General features: G+C 42.5%; 1 protein-coding gene and 1 pseudogene across 1 annotated transcript; one reads left to right on the top strand and one right to left on the bottom strand.

Moving 5' to 3' along the window:
• The window catches only part of LOC139477234 (serine/threonine-protein phosphatase 6 regulatory ankyrin repeat subunit B-like), a 214,874-nt pseudogene that overhangs the window by 58,422 nt on the left and 132,187 nt on the right, over positions 1-24,265 (top strand).
• On the bottom strand, positions 196-3,086 carry LOC139477206 (uncharacterized). Its single transcript, XM_071259765.1, has 3 exons — positions 2,903-3,086; positions 1,693-1,880; positions 196-550 (listed from the first exon to the last, which is right to left on the bottom strand). The coding sequence occupies exons 1-3, from the start codon at positions 3,084-3,086 to the stop codon at positions 209-211; spliced, it is 714 nt and encodes a 237-aa protein (XP_071115866.1). The 3' UTR covers positions 196-208.

Below are 24,265 nucleotides of genomic sequence, written 5' to 3'. Positions count from 1 at the left end.
ACTGGTCTGGATATGGTCTGGAAAAACACACCACTATGTACAGAGTCAAAGTAAAAATTGTTGCCATGGAAACAGGAATTTTTTTTAAAATCCTAATTGACAAAATGCACCACATCATCCCCTGATTAATACATATACAAGGTTTGGTCAAAACTCTCATGTTTTTCAAATTGTGCATCATAAATAACCTCTAAATAACAGTTCCACTTCAGTTGTCTAACTGAGCTTCAAAAATTAATTGTTGTATTTTCATTTTTAATTCTTGTCTCTTTCTGTCATTGGTGACATTTGATAATTCACTCGCTATGTATTTAGCAAACAACATGTCCCCACTATTCTCTTTTGCTGCCCTTCTTTGCTCAAGTGATTTCAGTGTTTGCAGAACTTGGGTTTGCAAACTGTTATTGTCTGAGCGCCTTGCTTTCTTGATTGGTGTTGACTCTGCCAGGGGCAGAGAAGGGCAGTCTTCTGTATCCATTTGACTTGTCAACAAACTATCAGAGGCGCTGCTTTGCTCCTGTTCATCTGTATCTTGTCTCTCTGAGCTGTTCTGTAAATTTAAGGTTCCAATGTTATCCTTTATTTTTTATTTCCAATTTCAGGTTCCAACCACAGAACAGGCATGGGCAGACATAAGTCAGGGATTCAGTGACAAGTGGCAATTCCCACACTGTATAGGAGCACTGGATGGGAAACACATTGCCATTCGGGCCCCTACAAACTCTGGATCATTGTATTACAATTATAAAAATTTCTTCAGCATTGTTTTGTTGGCCCTTGTTGATGCAAATTATAAGTTTATTTATGTTGACGTAGGAGCCAATGGAAGAGCCAGTGATGCAGGTATATTTGCAAACTCCTCATTGTATGCAGCTATGGAGAACAATACTCTGAACGTACCACCCCCTTCCCCACTTGCTGGACGCCAAGAACCTGTGCCCCATGTCATTGTTGGGGATGATGCTTTCCCACTAAAGACATATATCATGAAAGCATTTCCCTTTAGAGATACCACAGAGGACAAAAAGGTCTTCAATTATCGCCTTTCTAGAGCTAGACGTGTCTCTGAAAATGCATTTGGCATACTTGTAAACAGATTTGCTGTATTTCAAAGAACTATTACTGTTGAACCTGAAAATGGCATTAAGATTGTTATGGCATCTGTGGCTCTTCACAACTTTCTTCGCACAAAATGTGACAATGTATACACAGAATCAAATAGCACTGATATTGCTGTTGTAAGAGAGAGTAGAGCAACATCACTTGTCCAGCAAGGGGGAAACAGAAACACTGCCAATGCAAGAACTGTTAGAGAGGAATTTGCAGAATATTTTTCTACAAATGGTCAGGTTCAGTGGCAATGGGACCATGTCATCTAAAGTTATATTTCTAATACCCTTTACCTATAGTACAGATGGAGACAGTTCTTTAAGTTCATGGTCATTCATATGTTCGCACTTCAGCAACAGTACAAATAGTACAATCTTTTCATTTGAATGAGTGAGTGAGTATGGTTTCATGCCGATTTTAGCAATATTCCAGCAATATCACACATTGTACCCATGTCGGGAATCGAACCCAAGGTCTTCGGCGTGACAAGCGAACCCTTTAACCACAGGCCGCCCTCATTTGAATGAATTTGATCAACAAAATAATGATAATGATAAATATGCCTATTTTCATGACACCAACCATGTTGTTTACTGTGTTCTTTTGATGAACCTGCCTCCTGAGGAATGGATCCAGAAGTTGGAACCATTCCCATGTGGAAACATAGACCTCGTCGGTCCCTGCTCCACTCTTCTTGGACAGGGTCTCCTTCCTCAGCTCCTTACCATAGTATGTTCGTAAGGTAGAAATTTTAGTTGGGACTTGATCAACTAGAAGAGACATAAATATTGTCATATTAGTATCAAATGCTGGAAACAAGAAAGTGACGGGTAGTTGGATTCTTTTACAATGTTTACTGATGGAGTGAATGTAATTCAATATTACATTTAGGGATTTAGGGATTACATTTATTAAGATTAAGATACACAACACAGAGCAATTTAGGTTTTATTACATAAGAACATAAATAAACATGAACTTGAGTTCATTAGTGTGAACAATGTGATAACATTATAGAACTGTGTGGAATTAACATAATGATTGATAACACACACACATGACAAAGTATGACTATTTGTAAGACTGTTATTTGGAATATGCTCATGTACTTTATGATCATGTCTGAAAATCATCATGGAAATATATGTCTACTTGAAGTAACTGTGATATGAATTGTAGCTAATATAATTTAAATGATTTTTGTATGTATATATGCAGCTGTACAATATGATTGATTGTTAATATTTCATTGTTGTGAAATATTCAGATAAAATATAATTAATCACTGAGCCGGAATATTCCTTATCATTTCATAGAATAACATACTTAAGCGGTCTCTATTCCAACATTAGCATGACATGTATCACTCCAATGGAGCCTCTCGCATGTAGGTCAAATAGTGTAAACAGAAAAGCGTGCATCGACATTAAAAAGGGTTGTAATAACATATATCGGTGACTGCACATAGTATGAGATATAGCTTCTCAAATTCAACATCATTTCAAGCTGAACACGTATTTCTGATTCATTTTATGTTCGTTGATCTGTCTGAACACGCTCGAAGAGCAGACGTACGTTGTACACACCTATCAATCGCCGAAGTAAGAGGTCAGAGTTCATCACATAAAACAATGAATTAGAAGTATGAAATCGTTATCTGACCCTTCTATGTGTACACATGTACCAAACTAACCATTTCCGCCTAGTCATAATGCCCGAAAACGAGTACAGCTTCTACAAATGCCGTGTGTCACCAGCTGATACTTCGCATATCATGTTCATGAATTCTCACCTGTCATCCCATTACCCATCATCTCTGCAATAGAGATGTAGGCTGCTTGTCGGTGTTCCCGCTTGGAATAAAATGGACTGCATACATTCCACAAGCAATCATGGGACGCATAATAGCCAATAAACCGCTCCGTTTCCACTCTAGACATCTCAACTTTCTTCAAGCGGGACGCTGGGGTCGCCATGATTGTTTACATTTGGAGGTGAAAATATCACGTGATTCGGATACGCGTTTTGATTGGCTGCATACGTACAACTTGTCGCATGAAAATAGAGCATGTCCTATTCCGTACAACTCACGTCCAACAAGTTGCATGCGTCAAAAGTTGGACCGACTTGCCCGTTCACACGATGCAATGTGTTGCATGCAACAAATTGTATACAACTAGTTGTACCGTGTGAATGCCCCTTAAGAATAATGATAAGATCTGCATTGTTCCCCGTAGACAAAAATCCGGATAGACCTTCTAGCTATCCCCAAAACGATGGACTCAACTTCGATGGTATAGACGAACCTACACCAATATCACAAATTGATAAGGTGGAAAAGCAAAATAATTTAGCTATAAATGTTTTCGGACATTCTAAAGGAATTGTTGTACACAGGATAAGCTCCGCTCCGGAACATATTCCCAGAATCAATTCATTTCTGATCGAAAAAGATGGTAAATATCATTATACATGGATAAAGAGTTTAAACAGGCTATTATACGATCAAACAAAACATGCTAGAAAGAAATATTTCTGTGAAAGATGCCTGCATGGGTACAGCAGACAAGATCTATTAGAAGCGCATAAAGAAGACTGTAGAGGTGTTGGACAGACAGCTATCAGGATCGATATGCCTAAAGAAGGAAAAAATATATTAAAATTTGAACATTATTGTAATCAAATGCCAGTACCGTACGTAATTTACGCCGACTTCGAAGCGCTTATCAAGCCCATAGAAAATACCAACCATAATAATCAAGATAATAGTTTTACGTACAAAACTCAAGAACATATTCCTTGTGGGTTTGGATATATAGTTGTAAGGTATGATGGGAAAACAAACCCGCCCGTGATTTACAGAGGTCCCGATGCAGCGGGAAAGTTCCTAGAATATCTACAAAATGAAGAGAGAATAATCAGGGAAAAATTATCGTGTAAGAAACCCATGCGTATGACGAGGGATGATTGGAGGGCCCATAAGAAGTCAACGAGTTGTCACGTTTGTAATAAACCCCTGGATGGGGATTCCGTAAGAGATCATTGTCACGTCACGGGTAATTATCGGGGAGCCGCTCATAACGAGTGTAACTTGAAACTAAAAATGAACTCTCAAACAATACCCATCCCCGTTGTGTGTCATAACCTTAGGGAATACGATTCACATCTCATTATGCAAGCTATCTCGAAGACCGACGGCGGTTTAACGTGCATTCCTAATAATATGGAAAAATACATATCATTCTCGTTGACTAAACCTATACATTATAGGAACAAGGATGGGAAATCTAGAACAAAGCAAAGTAATGGGCTTAGATTCATAGACTCCCTACAGTTTCTGTTATCTTCCCTGTACAATTTAGCTAATGCGAACAATCCCTATGACTTTGCGATAACAAATCAATATACCGATAAGATAACTCGTCATTTGTTGCTGAGGAAAGGTGTATATCCTTACGAATATATGGATGATTGGTCTAGATTCGAAGAAACTGAATTACCACCCCTCGAATCATTCTATAGTAACTTAACAGAATCTAGAATAACAGATGCCGATTATGAACACGCTCTGACGGTGTGGGATAAATTAGGTTGTAAGAATTTAGGCGATTATCACGATCTGTACATAAAAACCGATGTACTGTTACTCGCCGATATATTCGAGATATTTAGAAAGACATGTTTCAAACAATATGGCTTGGACCCGGCATGGTACTATTCCAGTCCCGGACTATCGTGGGATGCATTGTTGAAGAAGACCGGCGTAGAACTAAAATTACTCACAGATTACGATATGCACTTGTTTATTGAGAAAGGATTAAGAGGTGGTATATCGATGGCAGCTGAAAGGTATTCTAAGGCTAATAATAAATTAGTGGAAGGATACGATCCCAGTAAACCCGACACGCACATATTATATCTCGACGCTAACAATTTGTACGGATGGGCTATGAGTCAACCTTTACCCACGGGTGGTTTTGAATGGGTCGATGAGAATGATATTCATAATAATGATGTGAATAAAGGGTACATACTAGAAGTTGACTTGGAATATCCAAGTTCGTTACATAAAGACCATAACAGTTATCCGCTAGCTCCCGAAAGATTAATGGTTAATAAAGATTGGATGTCGGAACATCAACGCTCCTTGATGGGTAATAGTAGGTTAGCCAACGTAGAAAAACTCGTACCAAATTTGATGGATAAGACAAAATATATAGTTCACTACAGAAATCTCCAGTTGTATCTATCGTTAGGTATGAAACTTAAGAAAATACACAGAGTTCTAAAGTTTGATCAAAGCCCTTGGATGGAGCCCTATATAAGGTTGAACACAGATTTAAGAAAGATAGCTACCAGCGATTTCGAAAAGAATCTATATTAGCTCATGAATAAATCAGTATTTGGTTAAACTATGGAGAATCTAAGGAAGCGTGTTGATGTTAGATTAGTCAGATCTAATGAGGAAGAAAGACTCAGGAAACTTATAGCCAGTCCGGCTTTTAACAGAAGCAAGATATTCGATAACGACTTAGCCGCGTTGCATATGCAGAAGAGTAATATAAAATTCAACAGACCGGTGTACATCGGTATGAGTATTCTCGACTTGTCAAAACACTTAATGTATGACTTTTATTACAACGAACTTAAGAAGCAATACGGCGATAGATGCGAGGTGTTATATACTGACACAGATTCTTTGTTGATGGAAATACAAACCGAGGATGTGTATATGGCAGAAAAAATAGATATGTACGACACGAGCGATTACCCTAAAGATAATCCACTGCACAGCGTAGTGAATAAAAAGGTGTTAGGTAAGATGAAGGATGAATGTGCTGGGACTCCTATAGCGGAGTATGTAGGATTAAGACCTAAGATGTATTCTATAAAAAAGTCTGATAATGGAGAGATAAGAAAAGCTAAGGGTGTTAAGAAGTATGTTGTAAAAAAGCATATCAAACACGAACAGTATAAAGAATCATTATTTAACGGTAGAACATTCAAACACGAGATGAACTCTTTAAGAAGTTACGATCATAGGATATATGGATTAAGAATGAACAAGACATCATTATCCCCCTTAGATACAAAGAGATGGATTGATAATGATGGTGTAAATACCTATGCTTATGGTTATGGTGGTAATACTGTACCGTCGGGAACTATGAACAACTCTTCTCGTACAAATGCCCTACCCGGTCCATCTTGAAGATAATAAAGAATAGGCTCTCCTTCTTTCGAAACCAATCTACTAATGTTATACGTCTTAAGGGACCATATGGGATCGGTTGCGCGACGTAGGCCTCCTTCGAGTTCACCGGGCTGGTATAAATATCTTACCCTTACTCTATCCGGAAGTTTTCGTTCTTTGCCTCTCCTCGGTGCTGAAGATTCGGAAGTCACGGATTTCATTTTAATAGCATCGGATGGTTTCTTCCCTATTAATCTCGTTACTTCATTATTCAGCGCTGATACAACGACTGATAATCGTGTCACCCATTCGGTTGATCTCAATCGCTCCGATTTCATTTCGATCCCATACTGATAGCCAAACAAACGTTCCGCTAATGTCCGGTTAAATCTTTCGACGATAGCTTGACTGCGGTGGGCCTCTCTTTCACCACGGACGATTTCGACATCGTTCTTTGTTAACAGTTTAGTTACCGATCCCATAAACTCGCGACCGGGATCTACTTGAAATAGCTTAGGCCATTTTAGCGGTCCGCGTTTATATATGCGACTCAGTGCATTAGCTACCTCTGTTGATTCTTTCGATGTTAATGGCTCAGCCTCTTTGTATCGACTAGCCACATCCAATATGGTTAAAGCGTATTTATACGTTTTGCGTTTTACCTTATCGTGGGGAAGAAACAAGAGGTCAGCCTGATGAACTTGATTCGTCGTAAAAATATCAAACTTCTTCCTCGGTATATAACGCGGTGCCGGTAAATATATTTGCCACATCGCTTGTTTCTTTAACCAATCCTTGGCCACATCTTTAGATACCTTAGCCGTGGTGGCTAATTTTTTTATTGCTCCTACACCTTTCCAATATCCTCGTGGGCTATAGTAAATTTTATAAATTATTAATTAATATTGATGCTTCGTTTAATTGGGAGTGGTTGGTCAGTGATGGGGAGAGTTGGGTCAGTGATGGGGAGTGGTGGGTCAGTGATGGAGAGCGGTGGGTCAGTGATAGGGAGCGGTGGGTCAGTGATGGAGAGTGGTGAGCCAGTGATGGGGAGTGGTGGGCCAGTGATGGGGAGTGGTGGGTCAGTGATGGGGAGTGGTGGGTCAGTGATGAGGAGTGGTGGGTCAGTGATGAGGAGTGGTGGGTCAGTTATGGAGAGTGGTGGGCCAGTGATAGGGAGCGGTAGGTCAGTGATGGGGAGTGGTGAGTCAGTGATGGGGAGTGGTGGGTCAGTGATTGGGAGTGGTGGGTCAGTGATGGGGAGTGGTGAGTCAGTCATGGGGAGTGGTGGGTCAGTGATTGGGGAGTGGTGGGTCAGTGATAGGGAGTGGTGAGCCAGTCATGGGGAGTGGTGGGTCAGTGATTGGGAGTTGTGGGTCAGTGATGGGGAGTGGTGAGTCAGTGATGGAGAGTGGTGGACCAGTGATAGGGAGTGGTGGGTCAGTGATGGGGAGTGGTGAGTCAGTCATGGGGAGTGGTGGGTCAGTGATTGGGGAGTGGTGGGTCAGTGATGGGGAGTGGTGAGCCAGTGAGTGGGAGTGGTAGGTTAGTGATTGGGAGTGGTGGGTCAGTGATGGGGAGTGGTGGGTCAGTGATGGGGAGTGGTGGGTCAGTGATGGGGAGTGATGGGTCAGTGATGGGGAGTGGTGGGTCAGTGATTGGGAGTGGTGGGTCAGTGATGGGGAGTGGTGGGTCAGTGATGGGGAGTGGTGGGTCAGTGATGGGGAGTGGTGGGTCAGTGATGGGAAGTGGTGGGTCAGTGATTGGGAGTGGTGGGTCAGTGATGGGATGAAGTGGGTCAGTGATGGGTCAGTGATGGGGAGTGGTGGGCCAGTGAGTGGGAGTGTTGGGTTAGTGATTGGGAGTGGTGGGTCAGTGATGGGGAGTGATGGGTCAGTGATGAGGAGTGATGGGTCAGTGATGGGGAGTGGTGGGCCAGTGATTGGGAGTGGTGGGTCAGTGATGGAAAGTGATGGGAAGTGGTGGGTCAGTGATTGGGAGTGGTGGGTCAGTGATGGGTCAGTGATGGGGAGTGGTGGGTCAGTGATGGGGAGTGGTGGGCCAGTGATAGGGAGCGGTGGGTCAGTGATGGGGAGTGGTGGGTCAGTGATGGGGGCTGGTGGGTCAGTGATGGGAAGAAGTGGGTCAGTGATTGGGATTGGTGGGTCGGTGATTGGGAGTGGTCGGTCAGCAATGGGGCGTGGTGGGTCAGTAATGGGGAGTGGTGGGTCAGTGATGGGTCAGTGATGGGGGTTGTTGGGTCAATGATGGGAAGGGGTGGGTCAGTAATTGGGAGTGGTGGGTCAGTGATTGGGAGTGGTGGGTCAGTGATGGGGGCTGGTGGGTCAGTGATGGGAAGAAGTGGGTCAGTGATTGGGATTGGTGGGTCGGTGATTGGGAGTGGTCGGTCAGCAATGGGGCGTGGTGGGTCAGTAATGGGGAGTGGTGGGTCAGTGATAGGGAGTGTTGGGTCAGTGATGGGAAGAAGTGGGTCAGTGATGGGAAGAAGTGGGTCAGTGATTGGGAGTGATGGGTCAGTGATTGGGCGTGGTGGGTCAGTGATGGGGAGTGATGCGGAGCGGTGGGTCAGTGATGAGGAGTGGTGGGTCATTGATTGGAAGTGGTGGGTCAGTGATGGACTGACAATACTTCCAACCAAACATCAGTGGTGGGCAGTGGTGGGTCAGTGATGGGGAATCGTGGGTCAATGATCTGGAGTGGTGGGTCAGTGATCTGGAGTGGTGGGTCAGTGATCTGGAGTGGTGGGTCAGTGATGGGGAGTGGTGGGTCAGTGATGGGGGGTGGTTGGTCAGTGATGGGAAGAAGTGGGTCATGGGTCAGTGATTGGGAGTGATGGGTCAGTGAATGGGCATGGTGGGTCAGTGATGGGGAAGTGATGGGTCAGTGATGGGGAGTGGTGGGCCAGTGATGGGGAATGGTGGGTCAATGTTTGGAAGTGGTGGGTCAGTGATCGGGAGTGGTGGGTCAGTGAATGGGCATGGTGGGTCAGTGATGGGGAAGTGATGGGTCAGTGATGGGAAGTGGTGGGTCAGTGATCGGGAATGGTGGGTCAGTGATTGGGAGTGGTGGGTCAGTGATTGGGCGTGGTGGGTCAGTGATGGGGAGTAATGAGTCAGTCATGGGGAGTGGTGGGCCAGTGATGGGGAGTGGTGGGTCAGTGATAGGTAGCGGTGGGTCAGTGATGGAGAGTGGTGAGCCAGTGATAGGGAGTGGTGGGTCAGTGATGGGGAGTGGTGGGTCAGTGATGGGGGGTGGTGGGTCAGTGATGGGAAGAAGTGGGTCAGTGATTGGGATTGGTGGGTCAGTGATTGGGAGTGGTCGGTCAGCGATGGTGAGTGGTGGGTCAGTAATGGGGAGTGGTGGGTCAGTGATAGGGAGTGGTGGGTCAGTGATAGGGAGTGGTGGGTCAGTGATAGGGAGTGGTGGGTCAGTGATGGGGAGTGGTGAGTCAGTCATGGGGAGTGGTGGGTCAGTGATTGGGAGTGGTGGGTCAGTGATGGACTGAGAATACTTCCAACCAAATGTCAGTGATAGGGAGTGATGGGTCAGTGGAGGGTCAGGGATGGGGAGTGGTGGGTTAGTAATGGGGAGTGGTGGTCAGTGATGGGGAGTTGTGGGTCAGTGATTGGGAGTAGTGGGTCAGTGATGGGGAGTGGTGGGCCATTGATGGGGAGTGGTGGGTCAGTGATGGGGAGTGGTGGGTCAGTGATGGGGAGTGGTGGGTCAGTGGTGTAGAGTGATGGGTCAGTGATGAGGAGTGGTTGTCAGTGATCGGGAGTTGTGGGTCAGTGATGGGGAGTGGTGGGTCAGTGGTGTAGAGTGATGGGTCAGTGATGGGGAGTGGTTGTCAGTGATGGGGAGTGGTTGGTCAGTGATGGGGAGTGGTTGGTCAGTCGTGGGGAGTCGTGGGTCATTGATGGGGAGTGGTGGGCCAGTGATGGGGAGTGGTGGGCCAATGATGGGGAGTGGTGAGTCAGTCATAGGGAGTCGTGGGTCAATGATGGGGAGTGGTGGGCCAGTGATGGGGAGATGGATCAGTGATGGGGAGTGGTTATCAGAGGTTCATTCAGACCACATAGATCATTCAGACCACTTGGATCATTCAGACCACAGAGGATCTTTCAGACCACAGAGGATCATGCACACCACAGTGGATCATTCAGACCAAAGAGGATCATTCACACTACAGAGGATCATTCATACTACAGAGGATCATTCACACAACAGAAGATCATTCACACCACAGAGGATGATTCACACCATATAGGATCATTCAGACCACAGAGGATCATTCACACAACATTTGAATAATTCACACTACAGAGGACACTTAACACTATAAAGGGATAATTCACACCAGAAGATCTTCCACACCACATATGATAATTCACACCACAGAGGATCATTCTAACCACAGAGGATCATTCACCCTACAGAGGAAAAATCACACCACATGAGATCATTCAGACCACAAAGGATCATTCACACTATAGAGGATCATTCACACTACAGAGGATCATTCACACCACAGAAGACCATTCACACGACAGAGGATCATTCACACAAGAGCGGATCATTCACACTACAGAGGATCATTCACACTGCAGAGGATCATTCACACCATAGAGGATCATTTACACTACAGAGGATCATTCAGACCACAGTGGGTCATTCAGACCACAGAGGATCATTCAGACCACAGAGGATCATTCACACGACAGAGAATCATTCAGACCACAGAAGATCATTCATACTACAGAGGATCATTCACACTACAGAGGATCATTCACACCACAGAGAATCATTCAGACCACAGAAGATCATTCATACTACAGAGGATCATTCACACTACAGAGGATCATTCACACCACAGAGAATCATTTAGACCACAGAAGATCATTCATACTACAGAGGATCATTCACACTACAGAGGATCATTCAGACCACAGAGGATCATTCACACGACAGAGGATCATTCGCACGACAGAGGATCATTCACACTACAGAGATTCATTCACACCACAGACATCCATTCAGACCACAGAGGATCATTCACACTACAGAGGATCATTCACACTACATAGGATCATTCACAGTACAGAGGATCATTCACACTACAGAGGATCATTCACAGTACAGAGGATCATTCAGACCACAGAGGATCACTCACACTACAGAGGATCATTCACACTACAGAGGATCATTCAGACCACAGAGGATCACTCACACTACAGAGGATCATTCACACGACAGGGGATCACTCACACTACAGAGGATCATTCACACGACAGAGGATCATTCACACCACAGAGGATCATTCACGCTACAGAGATTCATTCACACCACAGAGATCCATTCAGACCACAGAGGATCATTCATACTACAGAGGATCATTCACACTACAGAGGATCATTCAGACCACAGAGGATCATTCACACTACAGAGGATCATTCACACTAGAGAGGATCATTCAGACCACAGAGGATCATTCAGACCACAGAGATTCATTCACACTACAGAGGATCATACAGACCACAGAGGATCATTCACACTACAGAGGATCATTCACACTACAGAGGATCATTCAGACTACAGAGGATCATTCACACTACAGAGGATCATTCACACCACAGAGGATCATTCACACTACAGAGGATCATTCACACTACAGAGATTCATTCACACTACAGAGATTCATTCAGACCACAGAGGATCATTCAGACCACAGAGATTCATTCACACTACAGAGGATCATTCACACTACAGAGGATCATTCAGACCACAGAGGATCATTCAGACCACAGAGATTCATTCACACTACAGAGGATCATTCAGACTACAGAGGATCATTCACACTACAGAGGATCATTCACACTACAGAGGATCATTCAGACTACAGAGGATCATTCACACTACAGAGGATCATTCAGACCACAGAGGATCATTCACACTACAGAGGATCATTCACACTACAGAGGATCATTCAGACCACAGAGGATCATTCAGACCACAGAGATTCATTCACACTACAGAGGATCATTCAGACCACAGAGGATCATTCACACTACAGAGGATCATTCACACTACAGAGGATCATTCAGACCACAGAGGATCATTCACACTACAGAGGATCATTCACACCACAGAGGATCATTCACACTACAGAGGATCATTCACACTACAGAGATTCATTCACACTACAGAGATTCATTCAGACCACAGAGGATCATTCGCACTACAGAGGATCATTCACACTACAGAGATTCATTCACAGCACAGAGATCCATTCAGACCACAGAGGATCATTCATACTACAGAGGATCATTCACACTACAGAGGATCATTCAGACTACAGAGGATCATTCACACTACAGAGGATCATTCACACTACAGAGGATCATTCACACGACAGAGGATCATTCGCACGACAGAGGATCATTCACACTACAGAGGATCATTCACACCACAGAGGATCATTCACACCACAGAGATTCATTCACACCACAGAGGATCATTCACACCACAGAGGATCATTCACACTACAGAGGATCATTCACACCACAGAGATCCATTCAGACCACAGAGGATCATTCACACGATAGAGGATCATTCACACCACAGAGGATCATTCACACTACAGAGGATCATTCAATCACTTGTAACAGAATACATAATCACGAGGTACTTTACCTTCAATGTCAAATTACAGAACTATCCATCTACCCAAAAAGAATACTTGATACTATCAATACTTGCCAACATGATAGAAACACACGTTGTGACAAGGGAAATCCTACAAAACAAATATGTTGCCAGCGAAATCAATGACTACGTTGACAGACAGCTAGCCTACGTTATTAAATCTGTCAATACACTTCGCTGACAATGAATAGTTTTACCACTCAATAACATGCTTGTTTGTTAAAATATCCAAATATGAATCAAGAACATTCTTTTTATTTTTTCTATTTTTAACTTTAAGAATAGAGACAGGTTGAATGGTTTAAACCACTTAAATAACTTGCATCAGAGCCTTTCAGAATAATCATTTTATTCAATCTGAGTTGTTTCATTTTATGGTACGTAATTCTTTCGCCAGAATCCCAGATATCAGAAATTGAATACACTTACAGCTCATCTTAACAACTCATTTAGAATATCTTCACAAACATTTTCGTGTAGAGGTATGTGGCGAAAACAAGTCTTTACAAAAACTTTGCTGTTGGATTATTTCTTTAGGTTCACACTAAACTTTTCAAACAATCATCCAGGCCTACAATAAGCGTCACATCTGTCTTCATCAATGACCATATTCATCATCACTGTCCAATGGTCAACTGAGACATAAGCCATGTTTACCTGGCGATGCCTCCCCTTGTCGGACAAGAAATGTTCATTTGGCATAGCCTGGCGACAGCACCCATTCCTTTTAGGCATTTCTGAATACCATCTGAAAATAACAAAACCATCACATGACTAGAGGACCTAGACCAATCTCTGAAATAAACTTATCTTACAGAAAAATTGTTGGTAAATCATCTTAATTAAGAAATGATGAAAAGGAGCCCAGAGACTCTTCATTTCCTGATATTGCAGTAATCTAGACTTGCCCACTATTATGGACAGGCATGAATAGAGGACCATGAAAGTCACACAGGTTTGAAACAGTGACTGTTCCAACTTGGAAATCTCTGCCTGCTGCCAAACATTTGTAGTGTAGATGGTCCCAGGCCATGACCCTCTTAACCTGAACAATACGACAATGAGGAGCACAGGACCACACTGAAATTGCATAGTCAGCAAAACGCAAATGAATCTTGAGAAAAACTACATTGGATTAACAAGATTACCATGGCTGAAACTCAATTCAAAAGCAGACTATGCCAAGTCTAACCTTTACCTGCCTTAGACATGTGCCAGTCATGTTTTACTCAACAAAGAGCATGCCAAAACTGGTAGTGTTATTGCAATTCATCGGGAAACAGGCGCATCGTCAGCAAACTTTGCACGATACGATACCCGATACATTTAATTTGGCAGCGATTCCCATTTAACCCCGTATCGATTGTCCATGATGATCTCTCATCTATATGAATAAGCAAGTACAAACTATTTTTTAAATTCCTCATAACTTTTTGGCCGTCCTACGGATACGACACCGGCCCAATAACAAAACTGACCAGCTTTTCCTTGCTGACTGTCATAATACAATACATAAACTGTTTGTTTCTTATCTTATTCTTATACAAAATGGTTGGCTTGACTCATTGTCATGTTTGATGGGAATTAGTCAGTTGTCCTCCTATGAAACTCTATTCTCTAATGACTGGGATTTCGTCATAAAATGTCATAGATACAGTATTGAGATACAAATCACATGGTGGCTTCTGTATTAAGATATGTATCACATCGTGTAACGCCTGTACTGCGACATCCCTACAAACTTGTCATATCTTGGATTTAAACCCCCAATATTATTCTAATTAAGGTTGGATATGGTGTTGCGTGGTGCCGCAATCAATATTTACTGTGGTCAACAGCATGAGAGAAATGAGCAAAGTTTGAACCTGAGATTCTTGTTAATGTGAGTGAGTGAGTGAGTATGCTTTTACCCCGCTTTTAGCAATATTCCAGCAATATCACGGAGGGGGACACCAGAAATGGGCTTCACACCTTGAACCCATGTCGGGAATCAAACCTTGGTCTTCAGCGTGACAGGCGAACGCTTTAACCGCTAGGCTACCCGGTGTAACCCATGCTTGCTGTAAAAGGCGACTATGCTTGCTGTAAAAGGCGACTATGCTTGTCGTAAGAAGCAACTAACGGGATTGGGTAGTCAGGCTTGCTGACTTAGTTGATGTATATCATCATATACCAATTGCGTGGATCGATGCTCATGATGTCGATCACTGGATTGTCCGGCCCAGACTCGCCATCATTAAGCTGAAATACTTCTGAGTGCGGCGTTAAAAAACAAACAAACAAACAAACAAACAAACAAAACATGTCCCCTTTATGAAATGTGTCCTATGTTGTGACAAGCTGCCAAAAAAATTGGTTATGAAGATTTTAGAAGTAATGTTTTTTGAGGTGATGGAATCAAGAGGTTTTCTTTCTGTAGTTTTAAGTTTTAAGATAACTACATGTAGCTCACCTTACATTGTTTCTGGAACATTTAGAAAACTAATGATCAATTCATTGGAAACTAAATAATTGGCTGAGAATAGGTTTACAAAAGGGCTACCATAGCCGTCATGCTAAAAATGGGGTCAAATGTACATCTCGTTAAATATTGACGTCATTGCTGGGAATATGCCAGACATGCAATACTTCACAATAATGAGATCTGAGAAATGTCTTTCATTGGCACTTAAGAAGCTGTAGAAACAATGAAGACAGAGTTGATGTCATCAATTCCAAACAAATGGTCAGCCTTTCCTAGTCAGTTATCTTGTTAAATGTACATGTCTGAGCACCATGTCAACAAATCTGTCACAAACATCTGTACTTCCAAGTGCACTGATGTGAACTTAAATCATAACAAATATCTTACCGTAACTCATCAGACAAAACAAAAACCTCAAAAAGATGTCTGCAATACCTCTTCACACAGCTAGCAGCAACAGAGTCTGACAACAGACAGGAACAGATGTTGTTGATGGTGCAGAGTCTGACAACGGGCAGGAACAGATGTCCTTGATGGTACAGAGTCTGACAACAGACAGGAACAGATGTCCTTGATGGTACAGAGTCTGACAACAGGCAGGAACACATGTCCTTGATGGTACAGAGTCTGACAACAGGCAGGAACACATATCCTTGATGGTACAGAGTCTGACAACAGGCAGGAACACATATCCTTGATGGTACAGAGTCTGACAACAGGCAGGAACAGATGTCCTTGATGGTACAGAGTCTGACAACAGGCAGGAACAGATGTCCATGATGGTACAGGTGAGGTGAAGTGAAATTGGGTTTAACGTGGCGTCGAAGATTATTGCACTTATATAGCGACGTGCATGCACGTGTATGTGTGTGTGTGGCTGCTTGTGCTAGTCCGGACTGATGCCGATTTATAGCGCTAGCTCACTGAGATACCATGCCGCAGTTTAACATGAATACCCCAATCAGACACAGTATACTGACTCCGAGCCGACCAGTCCTTGTTTTAGCCCCTTAATGCCGAGCGCCAGACAGGGTAACAACAAGTACCATCTTTTAACGTCTTTTTGTATGACGCGACCCAGGATCGAACCCTGGACCTTCCGCTCTCTGGGCGGACGCTCTACCACAAGACCACGGAGGCCATGATGGTACAGAGTCTGACAACAGGCAGGAACAGATGTCCTTGATGGTACAGAGTCTGACAACAGGCAGGAACAGATGTCCTTGATAGTGCAGAGTCTGACAACAGGCAGGAACCAATGTCCTTGATGGTACAGAGTCTGACAACAGGCAGTAACAGATGTCCTTGATGGTACAGAGTCTGACAACAGGCAGTAACAGATGTCCTTGATGGTACAGAGTCTGACAACAGGCAGGAACAGATGTCCTTGATGGTACAGAGTCTGACAACAGACGGGAACAGATGTCCTTGATGGTACAGAGTCTGACAACAGACAGGAACAGATGTTGTTGATGGTACAGAGTCTGACAACAGGCAGGAACCAATGTCCTTGATGGTACAGAGTCTGACAACGGGCAAGAACAGATGTCCTTGATGGTACAGAGTCTGACAACAGGCAGGAACAGATGTCCATGATGGTACAGAGTCTGACAACAGACAGTAACAGATGTCCTTGATGGTACAGAGTCTGACAACAGACAGGAACAGATGTTGTTGATGGTACAGAGTCTGACAACAGACAGGAACCAATGTCCTTGATGGTACAGAGTCTGACAACAGGCAGTAACAGATGTCCTTGATGGTACAGAGTCTGACAACAGGCAGGAACAGATGTTGTTGATGGTACAGAGTCTGACAACAGGCAGGAACCAATGTCCTTGATGGTACAGAGTCTGACAACGGGCAAGAACAGATGTCCATGATGGTACAGAGTCTGACAACAGGCAGGAACAGATGTCCTTGATGGTACAGAGTCTGACAACAGACAGTAACAGATGTCCTTGATGGTACAGAGTCTGACAACAGACAGGAACAGATGTTGTTGATGGTACAGAGTCTGACAACAGGCAGTAACAGATGTCCTTGTGGTACAGAGTCTGACAACAGACAGGAACCAATGTCCTTGATGGTACAGAGTCTGACAACGGGCAAGAACAGATGTCCTTGATGGTACAGAGTCTGACAACAGGCAGGAACAAATGTCCTTGATGGTACGAAGTCTGACAACATGTGGGAATCAATGTCCTTGATGGTACAGAGTCTGACAACAGGCAGGAACCAATGTCCTTGATGGTACAGAGTCTGACAACAGACAGGAACAGATGTTGTTGATGGTACAGAGTCTGACAACAGGCAGGAACCAATGTCCTTGATGGTACAGAGTCTGACAACGGGCAAGAACAGATGTCCTTGATGGTACAGAGTCTGACAACAGGCAGGAACAGATGTCCATGATGGTACAGAGTCTGACAACAGACAGTAACAGATGTCATTGATAGTGCAGAGTCTGACAACAGGCAGGAACCAATGTCCTTGATGGTACAGAGTCTGACAACAGACAGGAACAGATGTTGTTGATGGTACAGAGTCTGACAACAGGCAGGAACCAATGTCCTTGATGGTACAGAGTCTGACAACAGACAGGAACAGATGTTGTTGATGGTACAGAGTCTGACAACAGGCAGGAACCAATGTCCTTGATGGTACAGAGTCTGACAACGGGCAAGAACAGATGTCCTTGATGGTACAGAGTCTGACAACAGGCAGGAACAGATGTCCTTGAAAGTACAGAGTCTGACAACAGGCAGGAACAAATGTCCTTGATGGTACAGAGTCTGACAACATGTGGGAATCAATGTCCTTGATGGTACAGAGTCTGACAACAGGCAGGAACAAATGTCCTTGATGGTACAGAGTCTGACAACAGACAGGAACAGATGTCCTTGATGGTACAGAGTCTGACAACGGGCAGGAACAGATGTCCCTGATGGTACATAATCTGACAACGGGCAGGAACTACCATAAATTTGAATAGTGTCTGTGAAGAAAGTTTTTTAACGCCGCACTCAGCAATATTTCAACTATATGAAGGCAGTCTGTAAATAATCGAGGCCAGAACCAGACAATCCAGTGATTAACATCATGAGCATCATTCTACGCTCAGTGTGCCTGACCAGCCGATCCTGTTGGCTCTTACGACAAGCCAGGTTGCCTGAGACCTATAGTAACCCGGATCTCCACAGGTGTCAACTTCCAAGCTGTTTCAATTTCCACCTTTAACTATTCAATGGTTTGATTCTCGGGTTTTGATTTCATGAATTGATAATAGCATCCGAAAGTCCTTCAGCTTATATGACAATGTTAATAATTAGAGCAGGATGAGACAAAGAGAGACTATTTCTGTGCTCAAATACAGCAATGTCCCCCCTCTCTATTGAGATTCTGTGTTCAACACAGGAGGCAGTCGGTATGTTGTGGCAGCAATGTTATTGCAAACGCGTAATGTGACGAGCTATGACAGCAACTCCTGGTAAATGTGACACGTGAATTGCATATTACACCTTGAAATGTATGCACTGAATGTATCACCCACAAGCTTCCCATTAAATGTTCATCGACGGTCACTTGCACATACTACACACATCATCATGGTGGGGCCTTCACACTGCCAACAAGTGAGTGAGTGAGTGAGTGGGTGTAACACCGCTTTGAACAGTATTCCAGTTATATCATGGCATGACAGCTTATTGTGGGAGGAAAACCCGAAGTGATGCAGGTCTTAGACATTAACCCCTTCGGTGAAACCCACGAGCACAGGTATGGTGCTGACAAACCTAGAAACATAATTTGGGCGAACCGGGATTCGAACCTACAATCATAGGTTTCTGGCGTATCCAAGGGACGCAACTCTGCACAGCAAATTGAGGCGCCTTAGACGACTGGGCCCCCGTGCCCTCACTGCCAACAACAACTTGATGAGGGCATTTGTGTCATATTAACACAGTGCTTTTGTTACTATTGGTGTTGGAAGCTTTAACCTTCAGAACCAAGATCTAAAATCAAAAAGAATGTTTGCATGTCAAATATGTTCAGGGTTTTACAGTAGGGTTGGCGTATTGGCATAAACACTGCATTGCAACATGGAGAGCTGTATTGCCATACATACTGCAAGATGTATTGGTGTCCAAATTATATACATTTGTACTTCTTCATGCAATAATCCAGACTTCAGACTTCAGACTGCAAGACGGGTAGTATGGATAAACGAGACTACATATTACGTCATCAATATGGAATGTAATGTAAACAGTGTGAAGTGTGTGCTGTTTACATGGTTTAGATAGGAACCCAGTCCATCCAAATGCCTCAAGATAGTAGACATAATTTATATTATATGATATTAATTCTTCTGTGGCTGTATGGGAAAATATGGATACACAAGGATTGTATTGCAATATGTGTCTTGCTGACGACCGTATTTCAATACAGTAAACTATGTTTATGACGAACACGCTTATAACGAACTGACAGATATAACAAAGTTATTGGCTATTATTATACCAGGTTTATGACGAACAAGCTTATAACAAACTGACAGATATAACAAAGTTATTGGCTATTATTATACTAGGTTTATGACGAACACGCTTATAACAAACTGACAGATATAACAAAGTTATTGCCTATTATTATACTAGGTTTATGACGAACACGCTTATAACGAACTGACAGATATAACAAAGTTATTGGCTATTATTATACTAGGTTTATGACGAACACGCTTATAACAAACTGACAGATATAACAAAGTTATTGGCTATTATTATACTAGGTTTATGACGAACACGCTTATAACGAACTGACAGATATAACAAAGTTATTGGCTATTATTATACTAGGTTTATGACGAACACGCTTATAACAAACTGACAGATATAACAAAGTTATTGGCTATTATTATACTAGGTTTATGACGAACACGCTTATAACAAACTGACAGATATAACAAAGTTATTGGCTATTATTATACTAGGTTTATGACGAACACGCTTATAACAAACTGACAGGTATAACAAAGTTATTGGCTATTATTATACTAGGTTTATGACGAACACGCTTATAACAAACTGACAGATATAACAAAGTTATTGGCTATTATTATACTAGGTTTATAACGAACACGCTTATAACAAACTGACAGATATAACAAAGTTATTGGCTATTATTATATAATTAGCCTTGTGAAATAAGCAGTCATGACAACTCACCACATATTATACTGAACAACAAAAGTTCCTGTGACACTGAATAAGATTGAATGCAAAGTTATGTTTTTTACCAAATCTGAACCAATTTTGGTTTGCAACAGATAAAAGACTCATGTAAGTGTTCAAATGGTTTAATTTGCCATACTGACTTCAGAAAATGCGTGATTTCATAAAAAAACATGAACATGCCAAAATGTCAATTTACAAATCAATCGCGTGTGTGTCCACCTCTGGTTGCGATGCAAGCAACACATCTTCTCATTGAATGGACCAGGCGTCACACAAAGGTCCTCATGGATATCTGCCCATATCTGCTGGAGCATGTTTAGAAGTTCCTGGAGTGTCTGTGGAACACGTGGTTGACGTCGAAGGCGCAGATCCATCTCATCTCACATGTGCTCGATTGGTGATAGATCAGGGGAGCAAGCCGGCCAGGGGATGACATTCACGTTGTTTTGTTGAAGAGAATACTGAACAAGTCGAGCAATATGAGGCTGGGCATTGTCATGTTGAAAGGTAATGCCTGTGCCATGACAGTCAGTGAATAGAACTTGTCCCCACTGCATGGCCGTCCAGCGTAGACGCTGTCTGCACCACTGTAGACGTACTTGACAATGTTTTCCTGTCAAAATGGGACGTCTGGCGGGTCTTCTGGCGACAATCCCTGCACATTTGAGGCAATGACATACGGTTTGTGAAGATATTCGTCAAAGGCCAGGGATGCTTCTTGCAGTCACTCTGACTGGCTGGAATCGATTTCGTAGGTATGTTGTTCGAATCCAGTTGTCTTAGCGATTATTGGTTACGCGTGGCCTGCAACTCTGAGGATGGTCTCTGACTGCATTCGTATGTTGCCAACGTTGCCATAAACACCAAATGGTGTTTCTGTGGACAATAAATTGATCTTGCAACATCACGTTGACTCAATCCTGCTTCAAGGATACCAATGGCTCGCAGACGCCTATTTTCGAACAGTTGGGCATTTCGTAATGTTGAATCATTGCATAATTTTGTTGTTTTTCTGAGTGGTTGTTGTCAGCACGATGCTAAACAATGCATATGGAATCCCGTTAACATACGTTTTTATACCCATTCTTGGGTAGTGAAATGCATGGAGCTTGCATAAAAGTCAACTTTTTCATGAAATGCATGCTTTTCTGTAGCAGTTGCGTTTTTGTGACTTGATTCCAAACATGTACTACGATATTGAAAACTAAACTTTACTTGTTTGAAAAATACACTGAAATATTGGTGTCACGGGAACTTTTGTTGTTGAGTATATGCTCAGTCTGGTATTAAGCTGCAATAAAAACACAAATTTTGGCTAGTTAGCCAGCTCCTTTTACGAGTACAGGAAGCTGAACACATCACCCCCAGTTTCGCACCAAATGTCACCTACTTGAAAATAGCTGTGCTCACATAAAGCACAAGTCATCTTGTTGAAAAGGTCAGCACCAAATATTGAAAAATATGGTCAGTTTTAATTACTGGATGGATGTTCATTTAAAAGACATAAAAATCTTACAAAATATCAGCCAATCACATCTGCAGATGACTCTCGATCTGCACTGAAGGCTGAAAAACCGCACTGTCCCAACCGGTTCTGATTTAGTGTAGTAGAACATGTAATGACGACCAAGTCATTCATTAATAGTTGTAAGGAAATATCATATTTTGGTGTAGCAGACGCCCCTGAGCTCCACACAGTGGTGGACCATGGACTTGTGTGTGCAGAGCCTTCCATTATTCTTAAAACAATGCTATAGCATTATTCAAACTAATCCTTTTTGTGTACTGAGGTAAAAAAATATTGAATGAAAATATTAATTACATTTTTTCGGTACTAAAATCTGATTTTGTATTTTTTTAAGGTGAGTGAATAAGCCAACTGTAACAGATAGATACAAGAGTTACCCCCCTTTCATTCAAGTAACAGTTAATTCTCAACACCTATCAAAGTCATTTATCCCGTAATGAGTGAATATTTCAATCTTTTTTTGGATGGAACCTTTACATCAATGTTCCTCTTGAAGAAGTTTTTTTGCTCACAAAGTTCACACTCAAAATGATCATGAAGCCACTGTGCAACCTTATTATTTTCTGACAAACATTGAGAATAGGTTGATGTTACAGATTCACAATCTTTCAGTCATAAACTATTACTAAAATGAGAATTGCCACAATCAAATAAATTGACAATTGTTGATATATATATAACAGACTGTGCACTATATATAATACAATTATATACATTAAATAGAGCATGGGGTGAGGGTGGGGGTGGGGTGGGGTGGGAAGATTATTCCAATCACCCTATCTGCCCCACCCCAACCCCCATGAATCATTGCTGTACAATATTTAATACAAGTACACTGTACTTTACTTTAATTAAAACATAAATTGAGTTATTTGTTGTAACACATAACATCATAATTGATCCTCCTAACTACGTTGAAACTATGTTCTTTAGTGATAATAAACATGTTTTAGTCACAAACACGTGACATTGACAATGTGAAAAACTGAAATGGTTCAGCCGGACAAAGTTTGTTGTTAAACTTTAAACACATATCATAGTTTGTCATCGCGAAATTTACAGTGCACAAAATACCCCAATATCATAAATATATTCTCCTTTACAACATACTTACATATACTGCTTCAAATTGCGAGAATTGTTGCTGGATTGTTAAAAAAATACTGTAGTAAATTCGATCGTGTTTGTCCGAAGGGAAGTAACTGCGTAGTTATGTAAAAACTGCATACCGCTAATAGAAATAGGGTGGGGTCCGATTTATGATTTTTTTTATATATTGTTCCTTATAACTTAAATCTAAAACACACTGCAAATTATAACAAATAATTGCTGAAGAGAATACACCCATTTCAAACCGCGTATTCGGCTGAATTGATAGTTTCAAGAATAACTGTTGACTTAATCAATGAAACTCAACTTCCAAGAAAATTCTAAAAATAGCAGCTTATGAAATACGCACGCAACCTTTACCCTAGTTTGTGATGTACGCTGATTTTCCCGCTTTCTGCGTTAATCGAGGAATTAAGAGATGGGATTTTGAACCGACCCTCCGAGGTGTGGTAAACTAGCTTTGAGAATAAGTGCAGGAAGAGTTACCTCCTCTTGCCATGAGCATTGCTGAGAAACCATTATATGGTCTCTGGCGTGAGCAAGAAAAAAGAATGTCGAGTGAAAGATATAAATGGACTGACCTGCAGATGCATGATGTGCCTAACAGTCCTGACCTGCGATGGAGATGCGACAAGACCGAGCGAGCACGCGTGTGTGTGGTGATGCCTGCCACAAGATTCAATGACCATGTGATGGAGGCAAACACCTTTTCCATTCGTGAACTCGCTTGTGATTGGTGCTTGCTGCTTGCTCCTTGCTTCCGGGTTACGGAAATGGGCGAGCGGTGCCGAATGGCCGAACAGTGTGTTTCGCATTCGTGACCAACTCGTGTTATTCCGGGACAAGCCGAATAGCGACTCGTGCCCCTTCCGTGGCCATTTTTGCGACCGGATTCCGTC

Source organism: Haliotis cracherodii, unplaced genomic scaffold, assembly GCF_022045235.1.
Source record: "Haliotis cracherodii isolate W230 unplaced genomic scaffold, xgHalCrac1.p SCAF_32, whole genome shotgun sequence".
In the NCBI taxonomy this organism is placed as follows: Eukaryota; Metazoa; Mollusca; class Gastropoda; order Lepetellida; family Haliotidae; genus Haliotis; species Haliotis cracherodii.
Note: the sequence above shows the minus strand (reverse complement) of the source record. Positions and strands in the feature narration are given on the sequence as shown.